General features: G+C 35.2%; 1 protein-coding gene across 2 annotated transcripts in view; it reads left to right on the top strand.

Moving 5' to 3' along the window:
• unc80 (unc80, NALCN channel complex subunit) overlaps window positions 1-21,719 on the top strand; it is a 380,168-nt gene that overhangs the window by 96,862 nt on the left and 261,587 nt on the right. For both annotated transcript variants that reach the window (XM_089101793.1, XM_089101792.1), the window contains 3 exons: window positions 11,299-11,544; window positions 13,862-14,097; window positions 16,913-17,068. In XM_089101793.1, coding sequence (XP_088957919.1) covers window positions 11,299-11,544; window positions 13,862-14,097; window positions 16,913-17,068 — 638 coding nt within the window. The remainder of the gene's footprint in view (window positions 1-11,298; window positions 11,545-13,861; window positions 14,098-16,912; window positions 17,069-21,719) is intronic.

The following is a 21,719-nucleotide window of genomic DNA, read 5'->3' as shown; positions in this document are numbered from 1 at the left end:
ACGGGATTACCAGTCGTTTAAATTGAGAGATTAAAAAAAGGAAAAAGCCCCATATAACCTTCAGATGCAGAAAATACAAACATAAAGATCCATAAAAACTCGCAAAATTTTTTATTAAGTTACAAATACGTAATATGATCAATTTTAAATTTTTTTAAAAATTTCAATTTAGTCAAAGAATATTCGTTATTTGAGGTTTTAATACCGTTAACTAGGTTTTTTTTAGAATTTTCCCATTTATTTAAATCATTTTCCGTTATAACCTTGATTTGGACTAAACAAGTCCCCTTTTTAATTGTAATTGTATGGTTTTCATGGTTATTGGTAACCTAAATAAAACCTTCCCCTTTGTCGTAAGATATAATCTGTTCATCGCATTACAGATTTTCAGGTATTTCAGACGGTGTCGCAAACCATATTTCTGATTTGCTAATTATTAACTCGATCATTTGTGATATTTGAATTTTTTGCATCGTTTTGGGAGGGACTTTTGTTTTCCTTATCGCAAATCCGTAATATTTCTCTTCATTTTCATTGTTTATTAGATTCATGCTGGCGCTATGCTGCGCCATTGCGGCATCTTGTGGCGTCACGTTGGGTGTTACTATGTTTTTCTACAATTCCACTATTGTCTTAATTTCATTTGATCTGTACTGTCGCATATCTCCTATTTTTATTTTCGCAGATTAGGTGCTGTTATTATTTAAATTTACTTCATGTTTGCGATATTTCTCAGTATAATTGAACAAATTTCCAATTATGCCATGTCTTTGCGAGACATGGGGTTCAAAATACTTTGACATTATACCACTAGAAATTTTTTTTACTGTTATGTTATCTTCGTAACCTCTGTTACGGTTTCTTAAGGTAAAAATTTTTTCCCCCACCTTAGCTGGGTATACAAGCTTGTCATTGGCTACGTCTAATATTATTCAATTAGACCTTAGGAAATTTGCCCCTATAATAGCTTCATATGGGAGATTATCACATATAATAAAGTTTGTCATGAAGGTTTTGTTGTCTCTTTTTACGTTTAGGCAAATTGACCCTTTTGCATTTAATTTATGGTCTGTAATACTTGTTAAATTGGGATTATTGGGGTTCTTTTGTCGTCTAATGTGCAGAGGCAACGTATTAAATACGCGAGAGTTAATGATATTTACAGTAGCACCACTGTCAACTAAGTCCGTAAAATAAACGTTTTCTACACAAAAATCATTAAATATAGGTAACTTGTTAATAATATCACTACAAGAAGGCACTAGTATATTTTTGGACTTATTAAATATCCCTGGCAACCCCGGGGTCCAAATTATGTTTCTGAGGGGCCTGAAGCGTTTCCCTGAGAATTTATTTCATTTGTCGGTGCCTGTAATAGATATTCAGACGCATTAGGTTCCGTAGGCATATTTAAATGATTTATGTCTGCCTGTCTTCGCCATGTATTATGATGGTAACGTGGATGTCTCGTGTCAGTGCCGTTTGCTGGCGCTGTTTTCCAGTGCTGTTGGCTTGTAAAATTTTTAGTTATCATTGGCAAATTTTCATGATTTTTATAGTGCATTATCGCATTATATTGGCCTTGGCGAGTATTTGGGTTTTCAAACCGGTAATTAATTTGCCTGTTTGGGAAAGGGCTGTACAAATTTGGTTGGTACGCATTATAAGGTACTGATTGGCGCAATCCCCCTGGCTATAGCCTATTGCATGACCGGTGCTAAAATTTGTTCTCCTGAACAAATGGTGAACGTAATTTTGTGTATTACTGACAGCATTTCTCTGTATGGTATTGTTGACGTAGTGGCACTCTCTTTCTATGTGGCCCACATGATTGCAGTTATAGCACCTTCGTCGTGTATGGTTAATGGGCTGAGAACGTACTTATTTCTGCCTAGCGGGTTCTGGTGTTTTGTTTCTTTGTGCTACTGGGGAGTTATCCCTTGAAAAGAAATTGGGGGATGTTTGATCACCCTTGAAGATTAGGGTCGCGTTTGAGTTACCGATGGTGTTCATTTTTGCATGAATATGATGATCAACCATATTATCAACTTCAATGAGTAGTTCTATCTCTTTGACTGCAAGGTACAATTTCTTAAGATTATTGGATATTAATAATCGATATAGTTGTTGGGATAGAACTTGAAAAAAGGTATTTAGCATGACTTTTTCATACAGTTGCCCAGAACCACTTCCGTATTTTGCTTCTACAGAAATGCGTATATTATCCAGATATTCCCTTATATTTTGTGAAAAATCAAAGTTCACTACTCCATGTTTTAATTTATTTATTGAACTGGTTTCTATAAATCTCTCTTTGAATGCTTTTAATAAGTCATCAACCGTATTTATTGGCAAGTTGGCGTTATTCCCTATGGTATGCTCGACCTGTTTTAGAAAGGTTAAGGCCTGGCCTCTTAATCGTAGAAGCAGCATGTCTTTTAACGCTCCAACGTCTGTTTTTGTTAATTGTACAAACTGGGTCAATTGGATATTAAATTCGTCAATATCTGATTGACCATTGTATTCCGGGATAGATTTTGCAATCTCTATATTTTTTGCGGCTAACTTTTGCACTAATAGCAATTCATTGAGGTCGTCCATGTTTTTTTTTTTTGCGTTTATATCAACTTAAAATTTTACGTCAACTATTTTGGGGTAGGCTATTATATCCTATTAGATATCAGGGGTTGACTATCGTAGCCTAGTGGTTATATGCTTAATAAGTTTTCTTATATTTCTGTATCTCTCCAAAAATTAAATTTGAGTTATAAAGTTTAAATATCCTAATTAGTTCGCAGTTATCCTCCAATTTCAGACCGCGCCATTTGTGCAATTGAAGGATTATTTGCGGTAATAGAAAAGGTTTGCTCGTGGTGATAGAGATTTCTCCTATAGTGCCACTTATAGCGCTGGAGATTGTGTCAACTAGGCTAGGGCCACTCTCAATTAATGAGAGAAAATTGAATATGTAGACATACAAAAGTGGCTTCTTCTTTCTTGAGCTATCTGGAGATCAGATTCCTTTGGGAGCGTTTACCTTGGAGACTGGCGAACTAGTTACCTACTATCGGACTAGACTCAGACATATAAGAGAAACGAACACATATAAAATAACAATAGATTTATTTAACTTACATGCTTAGTTGTACAGCAACGGGTCACTTCAATGACAATAACGGTGACCGAAATTATTTGCGGTACTAATCGTTTTAAGTCTGACTTCGTATTAATATTAAAAAACACATTTACCCCACTCCCAAACGCAGTTCTTTATTCCTGTGCTATAGGGACTGCCTGCCTTTGGCTTACGTGCCCCGAGGACGCGAATCCTCGTCCAATAATCTCTTAAAGATATTTCAGATGATTCAGGAGTTCACACAGTTTTTTGCCTTTTAAACTTCCTTATAAATGTTATGCATTGCATTTTTTTTGCTACAATTATCTTAGCGAAATTCGAACGACTAGCGCCGTTGTCTGACTGAAGCTAGAAATGCAATTTCTCTTTTTGCTGATTAAGAACTTTTTATTTCTGCGATTAGATTTAGCTTAATTGTAGGAAATTGGAATTATCTTTAGAAGAGAACTTTATTTTGGTATTTCAGATGCATCGAATTTTACTCCTTGTACACAGTGGTATAAAAAATTCGATCACCCCACAAATGATGACCAAAAATGTGCACAAATGTAACATTTGGAATGTTATAATACTTTTTTTCAAAGCTTTGAAGAAAAGCAAAAAAGGATAAATACCCCTAACTACGATTGAAAGCTATTTTAAAAAGAAACTCTTTGGAGATTTCCATGGATATGTTCATAACAGAAGCTTTGAGCCTGGGTGAGGATCAAAGAGGAGTCTTTGAGTATATTGATCACAGGTGACTTATTGTTGCGACTTTCTTAAATTTGGTAATTTTTGTGAGCATTTTGAAATCAAAGCTTAAACTCAATAACTGAAACTAAGTCTCCTAACATTTTGCTTGGATTAAAAGTGACGAACTAGGAAGAAAATCTCAAAATCTTCCTGGAGCTACTTAAGTCTGCATATTATTTCATTTAATGACGTTTAAAACGAATGAGCTTTTCATTTTTTACCTAAGAAAATAGCTGGCACTTCATTTTTCTTCATACCGAATAAACCATTAAGTGTTTTTTGTTTCATTGTAATTGAAGTGTTCTCGTGTGAAGTGTTCATCATGTATTTTCAGTTTGAAAAATTTACTCCTTTTAGATGCAGTTTATAATTTAGCTGATATTAGGTATTTATGAGTTTATAATTTGGAATGAATCCCCAAAAGAAAAAATGAATAATATCCAAAAGAGCAGCCAAAAGCAATAAAAAAAAGCAGCAGTTCAGCCTTAGCCTACATGACATATATTCTATAAAGAAGCCAAAAAAAAAACTTTACTTTTTTTTAAATTGTTCATGAAAACCAGTTTTTAATACAAGGAAGGCTTTTTAGGAATCCAAAAGAGCAAAAAAAAACAATCAATATCAAAGTTGCCCATTTCAACTGTTTTGAAGGTGACAAAACAGATATAGACAAAGGGCATTATGAAAAAATTAAGATTCTAAGTTCGAACTTACATTCAAAGTTTTTACCCAGATAATTGACGAATTTTGTGATACGGTATTTAAAGTTTTGCCTGCAGTAATGCTCGATGAAAAAAACTACTAATTTTGATAATTATTTATGTTAAGATTAAATAGCTAATAGACACTTCAACTATTATGCAAGGGTTCTGAAACGCCACAGCCATTTCGCTTCTACCAGATTTCTACTTCTCTTGATAAATAACGAAGAAGCCCAGTTTCCAGCCAGCGACTTGTGAAGTTTTGAACCCATGAATAGGCTCGAATTTGTTGCAAATTTAAGCTGTGATTTGAGAAAGACTGATGAAAACATGAATATTTGCGGTCAATATTGATGGTGCCGACGGAGCGCCACCGACATCTTACCGGCGGCACGGGTGTGGCACGCTGTTATTGGCCCCGCCGCCGCCGGTCTTCCTTCATGGGCGCCGCGCTGGGGTTTAACCGAAACTCTAAAAAACAGAATTTTGATACCAAAAGATAAATCAAAAGAGTCGGCTTTTATGCTGATTTCAAACATAAAATTTCATTTAGTTAGTTTTACCCATCAAAGGTTACGAGCCTGAAAAAAATTCTCCTGATTTCCAAAAAAAGGGGAAAACAGCGCCTAAAAGTCAAATGATATCTCGATGAAAATCACACCATCAGATTCAGCGTATTAGAAAACCATACTGCATAGGTTTCAAGCTCCTATCTGCAAAAATGTGAAATTTTGTATTTTTTGCCAGAAGGAAGATCACGGATGCGTGTTTATTTGTTTTAGTTTTTTCCAGGGGTGATCGTATACACCCAGTGCTCCTAGAATATCGCGAGAAGGCTCATTCAAACAGAAAACTAAAGTTCTAGTTCCTTTTTTAAGTGACAAAAAAATGGAGGGCAAATAGACCCCTCCCCCACCCTTTTTTCCCAAAATTTGTCCGACCAAAATTTTGAGATAGCCATTTTGTTCATCATAGTTGAAAGGCCCAATAACTATGCCTTTGGGTGTAACATACCCCCTCACATCCCCAGGGGAAAGGTCTTTTAGTTATAAAATTTGCCCATTGTTTGCGCATAGTATTTGTTATTGGGATGTAGGGATACATTTTCGGGTGGGTAGGGGGACAAATTTTCTGCTGGAGGTTTTTCCACGGGGGAATTTTCCATAGGGAGGGAAGATTCCAGGGAGTTAACTTGTCAGGTAAAATCATACACTAGAGGAAGTTGCCACAATTCTTATACAAAATTCTTTTTACATGTCTTGCTTTCTCTTTTCTGTCTCAATTTTACGCGCGGAGTGGTTAAGAGTAATATTCCGGGGTAAATTTTCACCGGGATTGAATTGTCTAGTGGATGTTTCCGTGAGTAGGGGGTTTCTCAGTGAGGTTGGGCCAGATTTCCTGGTATTATTTAAAAACACGATCAGAAATTACATAAAAAAAAACTTTTTTCAAGTGAAAGTAAGGAGCAGCATTAAAACTTAAAACGAACAGAAATTATTACGTATATAAAGGGGGTTGCCCCCTCCTCAACACCTCAGTCTTTACGCTAAAGTTTGAATCTTGTCCCAATTCTACAATAATGACTCCTGAAACACAAGGGCCGTTTAATTAGAACAAAAAGACGTTTTTTTAATTACTAAAAACTTTAACGTAAAGAGCGAGGTGATGAGAAGGGGCAACCACCTTTATATACATAATAAGTTCTGTTCGTTTTAAATGTTAATGTTGCTCCTTACTTTCAGTTTAAAAAAAAACTTGTTTTTTTATTTAATTTAATAAAAAACACATATGAAGAGCAGGGGAGAACAAGTTGTGATCTCAGATTTAAGTAAAAATAAAGTTTCAGACATATTGACACAAGCACTTTTTGTATTTATAAAAAAATAACTATCACGACAAACGTAATGTGCATTATACGCTTTTGAAAGGGGAGGAAAATAACAAATTTGGTACTCAAATATTCTTCTAATATGTTTCTCTAACGCTCAATACTAATGAAATATACCTAAGTATGATAAAAATATAATACTTTAGAAACAAATTTGGGCCATATATTTGCACATTATGGGGGCGGGGGTAAAGTGTAGCAGGTCTGCGTGCTTATTGTGTTAGGTACAAATACTCTGCATATTATGTAGTAAGAATTATTTATTAACTTCACAATGTCCAAATACTTTACTCCCCCCCACACACACCCCCTAATATGCAAAAACTTAGCCCATATTATTAATATTTTCCATCTATTCTGTCACTTCTGTTTGTCTTGTCTCATACTAAGCAGAAAGAACCAAACAAAAAAAAAACGGTTTACAGTGCGTCAATGCATGAATGACTTGAGCGGTAGGGGATTTATCACACAAGTACCCAAAATTTTAAGAGTGATTAATTGATTCCACATCTAGTATCTAAACTATCAACAATAGGAAACAAAATCATTGAAATCGATTGACGATTGTAATCAAACATACTTTGCTTCGAGAAAATGTATATTGCGAGGGCGAGTAACTTAGAGTAAGGTTATGTCTTATGATAACTGAATTAGTATTTATTTCGTCTATTCATTTGATGATTAGTTTATTTAAGATGATATGTTCAGATTATTTTTGCAACTAAGTTAGCAAGTCGAACTAGTTAAACGCAAAGTATTGTTAGTAAAATAACGGGAAACTATCAAGAGTGATAAAGAGATTCACTGCCAGTACTGAAGGACAGTATAAAAATACATATTTCCATCAACTACCCACAAACCTGTTACTTTTTCAAAGAATTGAACAGTAAACAGATATGAAACTAAATATTCTATGGCGCATAAACAAACTAAGCTCCAACTTGTGCATGAGCTGAGTTATTGATGTACCAAGGACATCAAAATGAAAACGGCACTTTTCAATTAGCTGTTACCCACACGAGAAGTCAAGTTTGGTTAATGCTAATGAAATAAAACAAAATATGATAAAAAAATATAATAGTTTGGAAACAAATTTAAGCTATATTTTTGCAAATTAGGGGGGGGGGGTAAAGCATAACATATATTAAATACGTAACTTAACCTAACCCAGAAAACTTTTTCCCCCTAAACCCACAAAAATAATAGTTTGAATATTGTAAACGAATATTGTAAAGTTTCCTTTAGCATCTTCCCTATGCAATATATCGCGTGGGTACTAGCTAACTGGAAAGTACCATAAAAACTAATTCCCTTGGATACAGCTTAGGCTCATTCATACCTGATAACAGCGATTTTTATTGTTGTACATTTTTTGTTTCGAAATTATGAAGTAATAAGAGTAATGTCAAATTTGTGTCATTGTTGCTGTGGTAAACCATGAATATAAATAAACAGAACTAATTAATTATATTTGACAACACTGTTCAGCCGTAAAATCCAAACATTTGTTGATGTACATTTGCTGATACCAAAAGACAACTATACCTTCAAAGGAAAGTTACAGTGTCTTGAAGCGTGGTTCCGTATATTTTTAATTTATATTTTGGTAATTTTTTACTCACGTTTTTTCCAAAGTCGGCGTCTGCTACTACCAAAAACCGTAAAACTGGGTATGGAGGTTTTTTTGAATAAACCTGAACTCCTGTTCTGTCCCGTTTTTTCTTAAGATTAATCAAAGAAACTTTTTGCACAAAATAAGTTTTTCAAGAAAAAGTAAAGAACTCCATTAAACCAAAAATGAGTAAAAATAGAATCAAATAATCTACCATGCATACCACTACCACAAATCAGTATCAATAAATAAATGAAAACCAGAAAAAACAGAAATTAAAATAAGTCAAACTCAAAACGAGCAGAAATTAATCTGAGTAGGGTTCTAAACCCTATGCTTTCTAAAAGCCAGAATATAATGTGTACTATACTGAAAAAAAAATCAAATGAATTTACCGAAAAAAAAATATGCATTGTCAATTTAATATAGGTTTGCTGATATTTATCTTAATTAATTTTTGTTTTCTTAAAGTTATAAATGAAAACATTAAAAAAAGAATTTTTTTCAGTAAAGTACAAATTATATTCTGGCTTCCGGTCCCTTCAACTACGGTCAATAAAATCGCTATATCAAAATGTTGATCATAAGTGTTTGGGGAACTGCCCTGAGGGATGTGGGGGTTTGTCATCCTCCAAGACATAATTTTCAGAACTTTCAACTACGAAAATGGTGGGTGTGAGAGGGGGGTTAGTTGCCTTCCAGTTACTTTCGTCTATTAAAAATGTCACTAGCCATTTCAATTTTCAATGGAATGAGCCCTTTTTGAAGTTTCTACGACACCGCTCTCTATAAAAACCTTTTATGCCTCCAGGGCATAACTTACAATCCTTGCCCTGAGGGCTATGTGTGAGGGGGCGGGGGGTGTCATCCGTTAAGACATAATTCCAAAAACTTTCAATTGCGTTGAACAAAATGGCTATCTAAAAATCTTGATTGCATGTGTTTGGGGAAAAGGTGGGTGTGAGAGGGGGGTTATTTGCCCTCCAGTCACTTTCGGCTATTAAAAAGGGAACTATCCCTTTGAATTTCCAAACGAATACTCCCTTTTTCAAGTTTCTACGACAAAACTTTCAATAAAAAACCTTATATGTTCCCAGGGTATAACTTATAACCCTGCCGTGGGGGCTCTACCCTGAGGGGGCTATCATTCTCAAAGACCTAATTTACAGAACTTTCACCTACGTTGAACAAAATGGCTATCTCAAAATTTTGATTGGATGTATTTAGATAAACAGTGGGCGTGGAACAGATGTTAGTTGCCTTCCAATCACTTTCCACTGTTAAAAAGGGCACTATCCATTTCAATTTCCAATCCAATTAGCCCCTTTTGATGTTTCTACGACAGCGCTTTCTATAAAAACCTTACCGTATATGCCGCGAGGGCATAACTTATAACCCTTGCTCCTAGGGCTTTGGGAGGGGGGGGGCTGTCATCTTCAAAGACCTAATTTTCAGAACTTTCAATGGCTATCTCAAAATTTTGATTGGATGTCTTTGGGGAAAAGGTGGGCGTGAGAAGGGGGATAGTTGCCCTCTAATCACTTCCGACTATTAAAAAGGATACTAGTCCTTTGAATTTCCAATCGAATGAGTCTATTTTCAAGTTTCTACGACAACACTTACTATAAAAATCTTATATGCCCCCAGAGCTTAACTTACAACCCTTTCCCTTAGGGCTCTTTGGGAGTGTCCTCCTCAAAACATAAGTTTATCTATCTGGAAATCAACTACGCGGAACAAAATGGCTATCTCAAAATTTTGATTGGATGTGTTTGGGGAAATGGTGGGCGTTTAAGGGGTGTTAGTTGCCTTCCAATCACTTTCGACTATTAAAAAGGCCACTAGCCACTCCAATTTCCAATCGAATGAGCCCTTTTCCAAGTTTCTGCGACAACTCCTTCGATACGAAGTGCCCTGGTTTAAGAAAATATATATATATATATATATATATATATATATATATATATATATATATATATATATATATATATATATATATATATATATATATATATATATATATATATATATATATATATATATATATATATATATATATATATATATATATATATATACATGTATATCATAGGTAGTGCAATAGCACTGCCTAGTAAAGAACGATGTTGGCACAATGTATTATTATTATTATTATATATATATATATATATATATATATATATATATATATATATATATATATATATATATATATATATATATATATATATATATATATATATATATATATATATATATATATATATATATATATATATATATATATATATATATAATAATAATAATACATTGTGCCAACATCGTTCTTTACTTAGGCAGTGCTATTGCACTGCCTATGATATACATGTTTGGATAAGTTTCTAGTTAACCAATTCAAATTAATTGGTAGTTACGCGTTTTTGTTTCGAAAATACGAAGTTATAAGAGCAATGTCAAATTTATGTCATCATTGCTATGGTAAACCATGAATATGAATAAACAGAACTAATTAATTATATTTGACAATACTGTTCAGCCGTAAAATCCAAATATTTTTTGATTTGTTGATGTACATTTGCTGATTCCCAAAGACAATTATACCTTCAAAGGAAAGTTACAGTGTCTTAGAGCCTGGTTCCGTACGTTTCAGTTTATATTCTGGTAATTTTTTCACTCACGTTTTTTTTCCATAGTCGGCGTCCGCTACTACCAAAAACTGTAAAACTGTGTATGGAGGTTTTTTTGAATAAACTTAAACTCCTGTTCTGTCCCGTTTTTTCTTAAGATTAATCAAAAAAACTTTTTTTTTAAACAAAAACAAACAAAAAACATCTAGTCTGTACTTTTTTTTAAAGATTTATATGGTTAGATAAGTTTCCACTTAACCAATTCAAACAATCGGATTCAATTTTAGCTATCTTTGGTACTTAAAGTAGCTGCTCAATTTCCAAAAAAAGTTATTCATTTTATTTGTGTAAAATATGAATCCAATATACTCGGCTGTGTTTTCCAATCCAATATACTCGGCTGCGTTTTCCAAACTTTTGGAAAACACAGCCGGTGAATGTTCCAAACTTTCACCTTCCGTTTATCGTGCTTTCTATTACAAATCGGTCTTACTGGCTTTTATTGGTCTTAGAAAACTTAACCGAAAGCATGGAAAATCCTCTCAATACAGAGCTCTCCCTTTAATGTACTTCAATCATTTTCATTTTTCTTGTTCTAGCTCTTTATATTCCTATTTGCCCCTCTACGCCATTTGCTACGTGACAGCGACCTTCAGAACTTCCGACTAGAAAACGGCCTTAAATTATGGCCTTTACTATGGAAGAAGAGGCATCCAAATTCACAATGCTTCGTTCAGCCTGTCAGAATGCAAGGAGGGGCTCAATTAGTTCACGCAAGAAATAAAAAGAAATCAGAGAAGGAGCTGGAAGACGGTGAGACCCACTTGACTGGCTGTAAAAAACAGGTAAATCCATGAGTGGGTTGTCTAGATTTTTTTTTTCGTTCTTTATCGTCAGTACTTTCACTTTTCCAAAAACTTTGTAAAATGCATTAAAAATTTTGTAACTAATTAGCGCAAAAAAATTGGAATGTATTATTTGACTCATAAAGTTTTAGCAAATTAGTTTTCAACAGAAGGACCAACGCTTGACACACTTTTTGAAACATAAAAACTTAAGGATTGTCCCACTGGAACATTTTTTTCATCTGTACGCTCAGCCGTATCTCACCATAATTTTGTCAGGTTCAAATAGAGATAAAATTATTAAGAAAGCAGATGTTTCAGTTTGTTCTTGTGTAAACAGAGAATTTTCTCCCTTGTGAAATTCCTGGCCTGATGATCGAAATTCTATAAACCTTACTTTTATAAGGTTATTTATCGGCCAATCATGTTCATATAAAAATTAATCACAAGAAAGTCTTGTCCTATTAAATGAAATTTGCCTTATTAAAATTATTCCACAGATTACCTGACATGAATTACTTAGCTGATATGCAGAAATTTTGCTAATCTTCTTTTGCATCGGACAACCAAGAAGGCTCTTTCAATCCTAATTCCTAAAAGTTATTCTAATCAAGGAAAAGTACGTTATATGTAATGGAATTTTAAAATTTTGTTTATATAGGGAAAATACCGTTTTCACCTTCTTTGTTATAATAAATCATAGTTGCTGTTTTGTACGAGTTCTAAAGAAAATCCAATATGGTGACAATAACACTGCACAAGCCCAAACCAACTATGGTAGAGTGTCTTGTAGTTCCACAAGGTTTAATACTATCTTCTAATATGACATTCACAAAGTCACAAAGTCAACCCCACTACCACTGAGAAAAGGAGAAGAATTTGCTTGTTTTGCTAATAACCCTTTCTGGAATCTAGAACGAATATCACTGTTTACTAAAATAATTTTAAACCCTTGGACCTTGTCGACCTTCTGCTGCGTTTGCAAATACTACTATTGTTTCACCCAAAAGATTTTTGTACGGGAAGGTATTGGAAGAATTTTTTTCTTTAGATCACCAAATTTTTTAAGCTATATTTTTTCATGCATCATTGTACTTTTTTCTATTAAATTTCTATTATTCCCTTAATTCGTAAACTATACAATGTTAAGTTGTAATAATAATTTTATTTAAACCAAACTGTTATTTGATTTTTACTGTGAAGTTGCGCTGTTACTTGTTATCTTTATACACATAATGTAAATTTGACTCTTACTGAACAATTTCTTCGGCCTCTTTCAGCGCAAATTTGTTTTGTTTGTTTTTTTTTTGTTGCGAGAGACGTTTTGCAATAAAAATTATCATATCCTAATTATCCAAATTATTAATCACTTTTTAAACGAAGTTATTCATTTTAATATTTGAAGGCTAGAATTGCAACATTTTTTGAGCGTAATCCCATAATTGGATCCCAGGCTGGCTGTAATTTAATTTTCTGGAATTAGTGCTTACATGGAAAAATTTTTTTATCCCTTCCTTTCGCACTTAGGTCCCGTCCATCCTCGGTTGATACTTTGGCACCACTCCTCCTGCTAGCTCACATGAAAGGGCTCAGTATGTTTTTCTCTCAAGTGTGGTACGCTAAAGCTGGGCTGATTTGACGTTTTTGAAATTGAATTTATCTATATGATTTAGAATGTCAGTGAAACTGCACATTTTAGAATCCAGAGTATGAATTTACAATCTGGTTTTCCAGTGGAAAAATCCTGTGTTGAGTCTTTTTCTGAAAAAAAAAATCAGCAAGTGTTATTGTTGGGATAACCCAGCATGATATTTAAAACTGATTCCTCAAAACATTGGTTTTGTAGACATTTTGGTTTGATGGTCTATCTACTTTAACTGCTTAAACATAGAAGTAGGAACCCATCAAAATTAAAAGTCTGCTTAAACCTTTTTAGACCAAAAAAAGGTGGTAAAACACAATAAAATGAAAAAGATAACTTTAACTATAAATCAAGATAAGCGAAAATTGATAAAAATGAAGCAGAGAGACGATTTACTGGTCACGTTTGTGTGCAGGGAGCCTTGTGGCCTAGTTCCCATCACCCCCACGATCTCAGGGATTTTACAATTTATCCATATCTTCATTTTAATCGCATGAAATTCGTCTGGTTTTACCATTTTTATAGATTAGGTACCCCTAAAATCCGTACACTTTCAGAAATTAGTTCCTCGGTTCTTGCTTTCAATTGATTCAAGAAAAACTGCTGGCCACCTTATTTTTCAAATCTTATAAAATTCTATAAGACCTGAAAATTTATTGCAGTATTTTTTTTTAGGCACAGGTAACTATCTCCAAAGACCTTCATGACAGCATAGCTGAAGAAACATCTAGTGTTGAAGATGAACATGTGGTCATATTTCGTTTAACATCTTCCCCAGAATCCGAATTGGGACGGTCTTCGTCAATATACAAAGCAAGAGCAAATATGTTCCGTCCAAGACTGTCAGATCCTAGCAAACCTGTGTCTGCATCTAAGTTCAAAGATACCACAGGATCCCAACCTACATTAGGGTACATTTATGATTGTTATAGTCCAGGGAATAAATAGCTTTATAGCTTCACCAAAAATCCGCAGTATTGTCCACATTTTTATTATTTAAATTTTGGCAATATCGTCTGCATATGCTATTATATTTTTTATAAGTGACGGAATACGTCTATTTTGGTACCATTCAATAATTATCGGCCACTTATAAGAGTGGAAACAGACGCTAGTATAAAAAAAAACCAGTGCCATCTAGCGTTTTGCATATCTTGGCAATTTCATAGTGGTAAAAGACAGGAAAAATTAGTGCATTTAATGTAAATGACAAAATTGGTGTAGTAGTATGGGTCTAATCTCAGTTTCTGAAAAATAACACAATTACGAAGTGAACCAAATAGAAAGAAATACCGAACGCTAGAAGGCGTTGTGTGATCTTTTCATCACTAGTGCTAATGTCAACTCTTATAAGTTACGTATAACCGTTGATACCAGTCATAGAGTAAGCGTAAAGCAGAGAGAAAGCTGGTTACAAATATTTTGATTAAAATTTGGTTTCATTATCCGATTCTTTCATTACCCCAGATTAAAGCTTGTCTAATCCTTGTTTTGTCATTTGTGTTTGGTTGTCTAGCTTTGCCCCTTCTAAGAATCCCTTTAAATATTATAGGCTTTGACAGCTATAAATATATCAAAGGCCTACTATAAATATTGGATTTTTTTTCTAAGGCCTAGTTTTAAAGAATAAATAGTCGTAGAAAGTAAGTAATTATGCTCATTTGATCGTAATTTAAAAGTTTTACTGCCCATTCAAGCAGCCAAAATCAATCGGAGGACAAGCAACCATCCTTTCAAAACCCTTAATATGATCCACAACCACTCCCCCCCCCACCAGATTCATAGATACATAAAGGTTGCACCTGGTTCTCCTCAAAATGGTTTAGTGATCCATTCCCCCTGCTAGTTCAGGTACATGTTGGGCTAAGGTTTCAACCTAAAATCCATGTCACAATCCCATTCTGATTCCAGTCTCTTTTCCCATAGGGAAAATCTGTGGCCACAGAGCCAAAGGACCCGCTTCCCAGCAAGTCCAGTGGATATTGTCAGTCATGAGTCAACCTAAGAATCTTGGTCGCCCCGCATCGTTTCTGCTGGGCTTTAACAATAGGCAAGGTTCATATAATATGAACAATCTCAGTCGTCCATTTGCCTGCAAGTTCTGTGGACATGGTCAGTCTTAAGTCTTTGAATCATTTTTTGGTCTTCAATTGACTTTAAATGGCACACAGAACTCATTAGTCTTAACAGATCTATCTTAGATTTACTCTAATTAGCCATGGCTCTAAAGTCTTTCATCACATCTACCAAGTTGATAATTCAAAAATCTGTCTAAATCTTGAACGATTAAATTACTCTCCCAAATTGGTTAACATTCACTACAAATTTTATATTTTAATACTTGATGTTCATAAAACTTGATTGGTAAGAGCTTCTCAAGGTAGCAATTACGAAATATGGATCTTAAACCAAGAATGTTAACTACATACTTCATTGAAGCCCCCTGAGTAACTGCCCAAAATCATTCTTGGGCTTTGGCGTTTGTGTCGTCTAATGATACTTCCTTACATAACCTCTTAGCAATCAGAAGAGGTGTAACGGAAAGATAATATCTGGTGTATTCGAGACACGTCACTCTTTACTAAGTCAAAACTAATGCGGTGAGGTTGAAGTTGTATAATAAATTTCAGGGCTTTATTTACTTCTTATCTGTGCATGAAACAAGCAATGTTTAATGTAGGCAGCATGTCAATCATCAACCGTTAAGAGACTGCCTAGGCATGGTTATCAACTGACTTTTTTTGCTTGTTCACTATGAACTGTTATAGAGAGGGGGGTTAAATTCCTGGCATTATGTAACCATGACCTAACTTTTGTCTGTATTAATCGGCATTCCAAACGGCTTCGTTGCTTGAGAGATGCTGTCTGCCTGGCCTTAGAGTTTTTGGGTGGTCATAGATAGCTGATTTATGTGATCAGCACACGCTAGTTTGTCAAGTATTATTCAAATATTTTTGTCCCATAAATAGGCGGGTATCAGGGAGATGATTGCATGTTAAAATAGGTCGAACAAATGAGGGGAAAGGACGCATCCCTGGAGGACTTTGGAGGTTGACAAGAATTTATAAGACAAAATTCATCGGTAGTCAGTCTTTGGCCTTTGGAACGTTTGCTTGGATTCTACCTAGGCTGTCAGAATTCTGGTTTGGTGGTTTGTCAGGCTGATAGGCCAGTAGCTTTCACACTCTGTATTCGAGCCTTTTTGTTGCTAAAAGACATATCCAGTGGACCAGATGGTCGATATAATACTATTGTATAGCTGAACAATATCTTGTGAGCCGACATTTACTGTTTCCGCAGCGATACTATCTGGTCCCAGAGGGACACGTTCTCTCATCTGGAAGCAGCTTAGAACGATTGGTTCTACCGTTACGTGTGGGTTTAATTTTTTCTCAAAATATTCATTCTATCGGGTGAGCTTTCTTATTGTAATAGCTTCAGATAAGTGAATTTAAAATTAACACAATTCATATATTCTAAATCACCATGAAAATCAGACTATTTTTATGCAGCTATTCTTATAAAAAAAAAAACCTGTTAGACTTTCTGGTACAATTGGCAAAGGTTGATCTTTAAAAACTGTTCGTTAGCACGAACTGTCAGATAACCAGCTCACACAATCCCACCTCGTACGTTTCTCTGCAATATAGAGATGAAGTGAAAAAGGATTAGAATTTGACTGAGATGTCTACATGTTCTGTTATTATTTATCTTTTTTTTTTATAGGTGCTCTTCAGCGGTCATAGACGGTAATTCCGAAGAATCATCATTAGCAGACATTAACTTAGCGTCGTTTTTAGAAGTAGCAATCATTCGATGTCTGTTTAATCCAACCTGGAATGCTGAGGGAGTTGCTTGGGGGTTAGATTTTTTGGCTGAAAGGTAATGTTGGCCTACTCATCCGGAGAAAAATTATAATCCTAAGTTTTTTTTTTATTTTTAGTCCTAAGAATTTTGAGTTTAGAGTAATTTTAAGCAAAAAAAGGATAACATTTGTCACGCTTTTATTTGGCAAAATATCTTCATTAGCGTGACCTTATCAATATCATGCCCAAAAGCCTTGTATGAAGAAATACATCCGGTGCTGAAAAAGAAAACTTCGATATAAAAATAGGTAACTGCGCTGGATGGGACACAAGTGGCTCAATCACAAGTTTTGTGATTTAAGGAAAATTATACAAAAAAGAAAAACAAAATCTAATGATTACTATTAAAAAGTGGACTTAAAAACGAGCCTGAATCAAAATGAACAATGAGGCCAAACTTTAAACAATTATTAACTTAATACTAGTATTGCCACCTATTAAATCTCCGTAATGCTGGGCATTATTGGACCATTTGTCTTGACGCTACATCAAGAGACGCAGCTCGTATTTTTTATGAAATGCATTTCTGAAGCCTGTTTTTAACACGTGCTACTTGAAAAAATCGAAAGACCTACTTCTTGAGTCACGATTATTACATCACCTTTTGGAGGCAAATATTTGGACCTCTTGGTCGCTTTCAGCAAAATTTATATTATGAATTTTTGTTCTAATGTCATTTGAGGCTAGAGGGTCCTTGGAATATTGGAATTGTTACCCTCGTTTACTCTCGAATACATTTTTACCCTTAACAATTGTCCTTTTTTAGCTTTCTATGACCATCGATTGTATTTTATTATTTTCGTGAGAAAAATAATAAGAATATAGCCTACGGAGTCTTTGTGGTGATTGAGATAAGAAGATGTAAAACTTAACTTATCAATTAGGCGAAGGTTTTTGAAATATGGCCACTGCATCATTTGCAGCAACAAACTTCAATAGTGCACTGCGCTGCGTCGTGGCAAAAATCCTTACTTTGAAACTCTCAAGGGTTTATTGATCATCTATTAAAATACCTGTAGAAAAGGGGAACTAAGTTGGGAAAAAATTTCGTGACCCTGGACTGTCCTGAATAATTGGAATTGCGTACACCTATGTGTAAATATTTTATTATTAGAAGCAAAGTCAAAAGGTCTGTTTTAGTAATATAACTGCTAGGGTCTTATTCCTCTATGAACAAACAAAAACAGAATTTAATTTTAAGAGAGTGCCAAAATTTTCTTCTCAAACAGTATTTGATTTTCATTAAACCTTGTTCACATTTCAATAAAGTCAAAGAACTAGAGTTTGATTCTAATATCTTCAATCTGCTGTTCAGTGTTGACTTATATTAGTGGAATTAATAATAGCCTATTTTCTTTTGCTGGTTCTAGTAATCCTATGCAAATCCACTGAATATAATTTCTGGCGTCTTTATATTTATATTAGGGACCTGGACCTTGGTTTAAATTGGATAAGAGATTTAGCCTATAAAAGTAGCAAAATATTTTTCTTTATGCCTTAGGGAGAGGGAAAAAATATCGGGTGGGGAGATCAGAGACCACCCCACCAAGAAAGACTGGAGAGAAGATACAAAAGATTACAAAAAAGTTTTGGGGTGCGTGGATTAGATCTCATATCATCTTGTGTAGGATGATAACAAAATTCTTAGGTTTGCAGACATCATTGATGGTTAGTTTTATTTTACAATTAAATAAAAAATACAAGTTTTTTTTTAACTGAAATTAAGGAGCGACATTAAAACTTAAAACGAACAGAAATTATTCCGTATATGAAAGGGGCTGTCCCCTTCTCAACGTATCGCTCTATACGCTAGAGTTTTTTTTATTGTTTTAAAAAACAGAGTTGTGAGAAAGAGTCAAACTTAGTTGTAAAGAGCGATGCGTTGAGGAGGGGACAGCCCCTTTCATATATGGATTAGTGGAATAGTCAATCGAATGAGCCTTTTTAGAAGTTTATGCGACAACGCCTTCTATAAAAACCTTATATGCCCCCAGGGCCTATCTTAAAACCCTTGCCCTGAGGATTGTGGGGGAGTGTCCTCCTCAAAAATATATTTTCTATCTGAATATCAACTACGCTGAACAAAATGGTTATCTCAAAATTTAGATTGGAGGTGTTCGGGGAAATGCGGGGTGCAAGGGGAGGGAGACGGGTGCGAGTAACAGTCCACTAACATTCCAATATTAAAAAGGGCACTAGCACTTTAATTTTCGATCGAATGAGCATGTTTTGAAGTTTCTACGACAACGCCTTCTATAAAAACCTTATATGCCCCCAAGGCATAACTTAAAACCCTTGCCCTGATGGTTTTAAAGGAATACCCTTATCAAAAACATATTTTCCGTGATAAAATTGATTACGCTAAAGAAAATGGCTATCTCAAAATTTTGATTGTTAACTTATGGGGGACTAATGGGCGTGGGGGGGGGCTAGCTGCCCTCCAATCACTTATAACTATTAAAAAGGACAATAGCCCTTTAATTTCTAATCGAATGAGCCTGTTTTGAAGTTTCTACGACAACGCCTTCTATATAAACCTGGGATGCCCCATGGGCATATATCATACCTCGTGCCTTGAGGGTTGTTGGGGATTACCCTCCTCACAAATATAGTTTCTACATGGAAATAAACTACGCGGAACAAAATGGTTATCTGAAAGTTCTGATTGGATGTGTTTGGTGGAATGATGGTTGTGGGAGGAGGGCTAGTTACACTCCAATCACTTTCGACTATTAAAAAGGGCACTAGGTCTTTATTTTCCAATCGAATGAGCCTGTTTTGAAGTTTCTACGACAACGCCCTCTATAAAAACCTTATATGCCCCCAGGGCATAACTTAAAACCCGTGCCCTGAGGGTTGTAGGGGAGTATCCTCCTCAAAAATATATTTTCTATCTGGAAATCAACTACGCTGAACAAAATAACTATCTCAAAATTTTGATTGGATGTGTTTCGGGGAATGATGGGCATTAGGGGGGGGACTAGTTGCCCTCCAATCATTTTCGACTATTAAAAAGGGCACTAGAACTCTCGATTTCCAATCAAATGAGCCCCCTTTGAAGTTTCTACGGCGACCCCTTCCATATGAAGTGCCTCTGGGGAAAAAAATAATAAATAATAATAATAGTAATAAAATATTGGAGCCGTATGGCCTTTACTAGAGGCAAAGCTATAGCGTTGCCTCGGATATTGTTTTCAATATCCTCTGCCATAGTAGTACTCGCCACAGAAGTACTATTTTTAGTGATACTAGTGGTAGTAGTAATAGTACCTTTGGTAGCAGTTGAAGCAGCAGTAGTTGTAGTAGTAGTAGCGTGCAAATATTACCTTTTTCGTCAATTGATCATCTCCCTTATCATTTCCTGAAAACTTTAAATCAACATACTTAGTCATTCCTGAGGGACACCCGTAGCCCGGAACTCACTTCCGATAAAGGAAAATGGAACTCGCACTTTGTTTCTCCAATCGTAGGAGCTTTTTTTGTTGTTTCCATCGTAGCATCTTCTATAAAAACCATACGTACCCCACGGGATTAAAATACCGACCAGCCTTTGAAGATGTTTGGGGAGTGTCATCTTCAAATACATACTTTCTATCTGAAAATCAACTACGCTGAACAAAATGGTTATCCCAAATTTTGATTGGATGTGTTTGGGGGAATGATGGGCGTGGGGGGGGGGCTAGTTGCCCTCTAATCACTTTTGACTATTAAAAAGGGAACAAGCCTTTTTAATTTCCAATCGAATCAGTCTTTTTTGAAGTTTCTACGACAACACCTTCTATAAAACCTTATATGCCCCCCAGGGCATAACTTACAACCCTTGCCCTGAAGGCTCTGGGGGAGTGTCCTCCTCAGAAATATATTTTCTATCTGGAAATCAACTACGCTGAACAAAAAGGCTATCTCAAAAGTTTGACGGGATGTGTTGGGGGAAATAATGGGCGTGGGGGGGGCTCGTTGCCCAGAAATCACTTTCGACTATTAAAAAGGGCACTAGCCCTTTAATTCCCGATTGAATGAAACTGTTTTGAAGTTTCTACGACAACGCCTTCTATAAAAACCGTATATGCCCCCAGGGTATAACTTAAAACCCTTGCCCTGAGGGTTGGGGGGGAGTGTTCTCCTCATAAATATATTTTGTATCTGCAAATCAACTAAGCTGAACAAAATGGCCATCTCAAAATTTTGATTGGTTGTTATTGGGGAAATGATGGGCGTGGGGGGGAGAAGGGGGCTAGTTACACTCCAATCACTTTCGACTATTAAAAAGGGCACTAGCCCTTTAATTTCCAATCGAATGAGCATGTTTTTAAGTTTCTACGAGAACACCTTCTATAGAAACCTTATATGCCCCCAGGGCATAACTTAAAACTCTTGTCCTGAGGATTGTGGGGGAGTATCCTCCTCAAAAACATATTTTCTATCTGGAAATCAACTACGCTGAACAAAATGACAATCTAAAAATTTTGATTGGATGTGTTTGGGGGAATGATGTGCGTGGGAGGGGGGCTAGTTGCCCTCCAATCATTTTTGACCATTAAAAAGGGAGCTAGCCCTTTAATTTCCAATCGAATGAGCATGTTTTAAAGTTTCTACGACAATACCTTCTATAAAAACCTTATATGCCCCTAGGGCATAACATAAAACCCTTTCCCTTATGGTATTAG

This window comes from Artemia sp. Qi Xiang Cuo, chromosome 15 (genome assembly GCF_049724085.1).
Source record: "Artemia sp. Qi Xiang Cuo chromosome 15, ASM4972408v1, whole genome shotgun sequence".
NCBI classification, from domain to species: Eukaryota; Metazoa; Arthropoda; class Branchiopoda; order Anostraca; family Artemiidae; genus Artemia; species Artemia sp. Qi Xiang Cuo.
The sequence above is the reverse complement of the archived record's forward strand: the minus strand, read 5'-3'. Positions and strand labels throughout refer to the sequence as shown.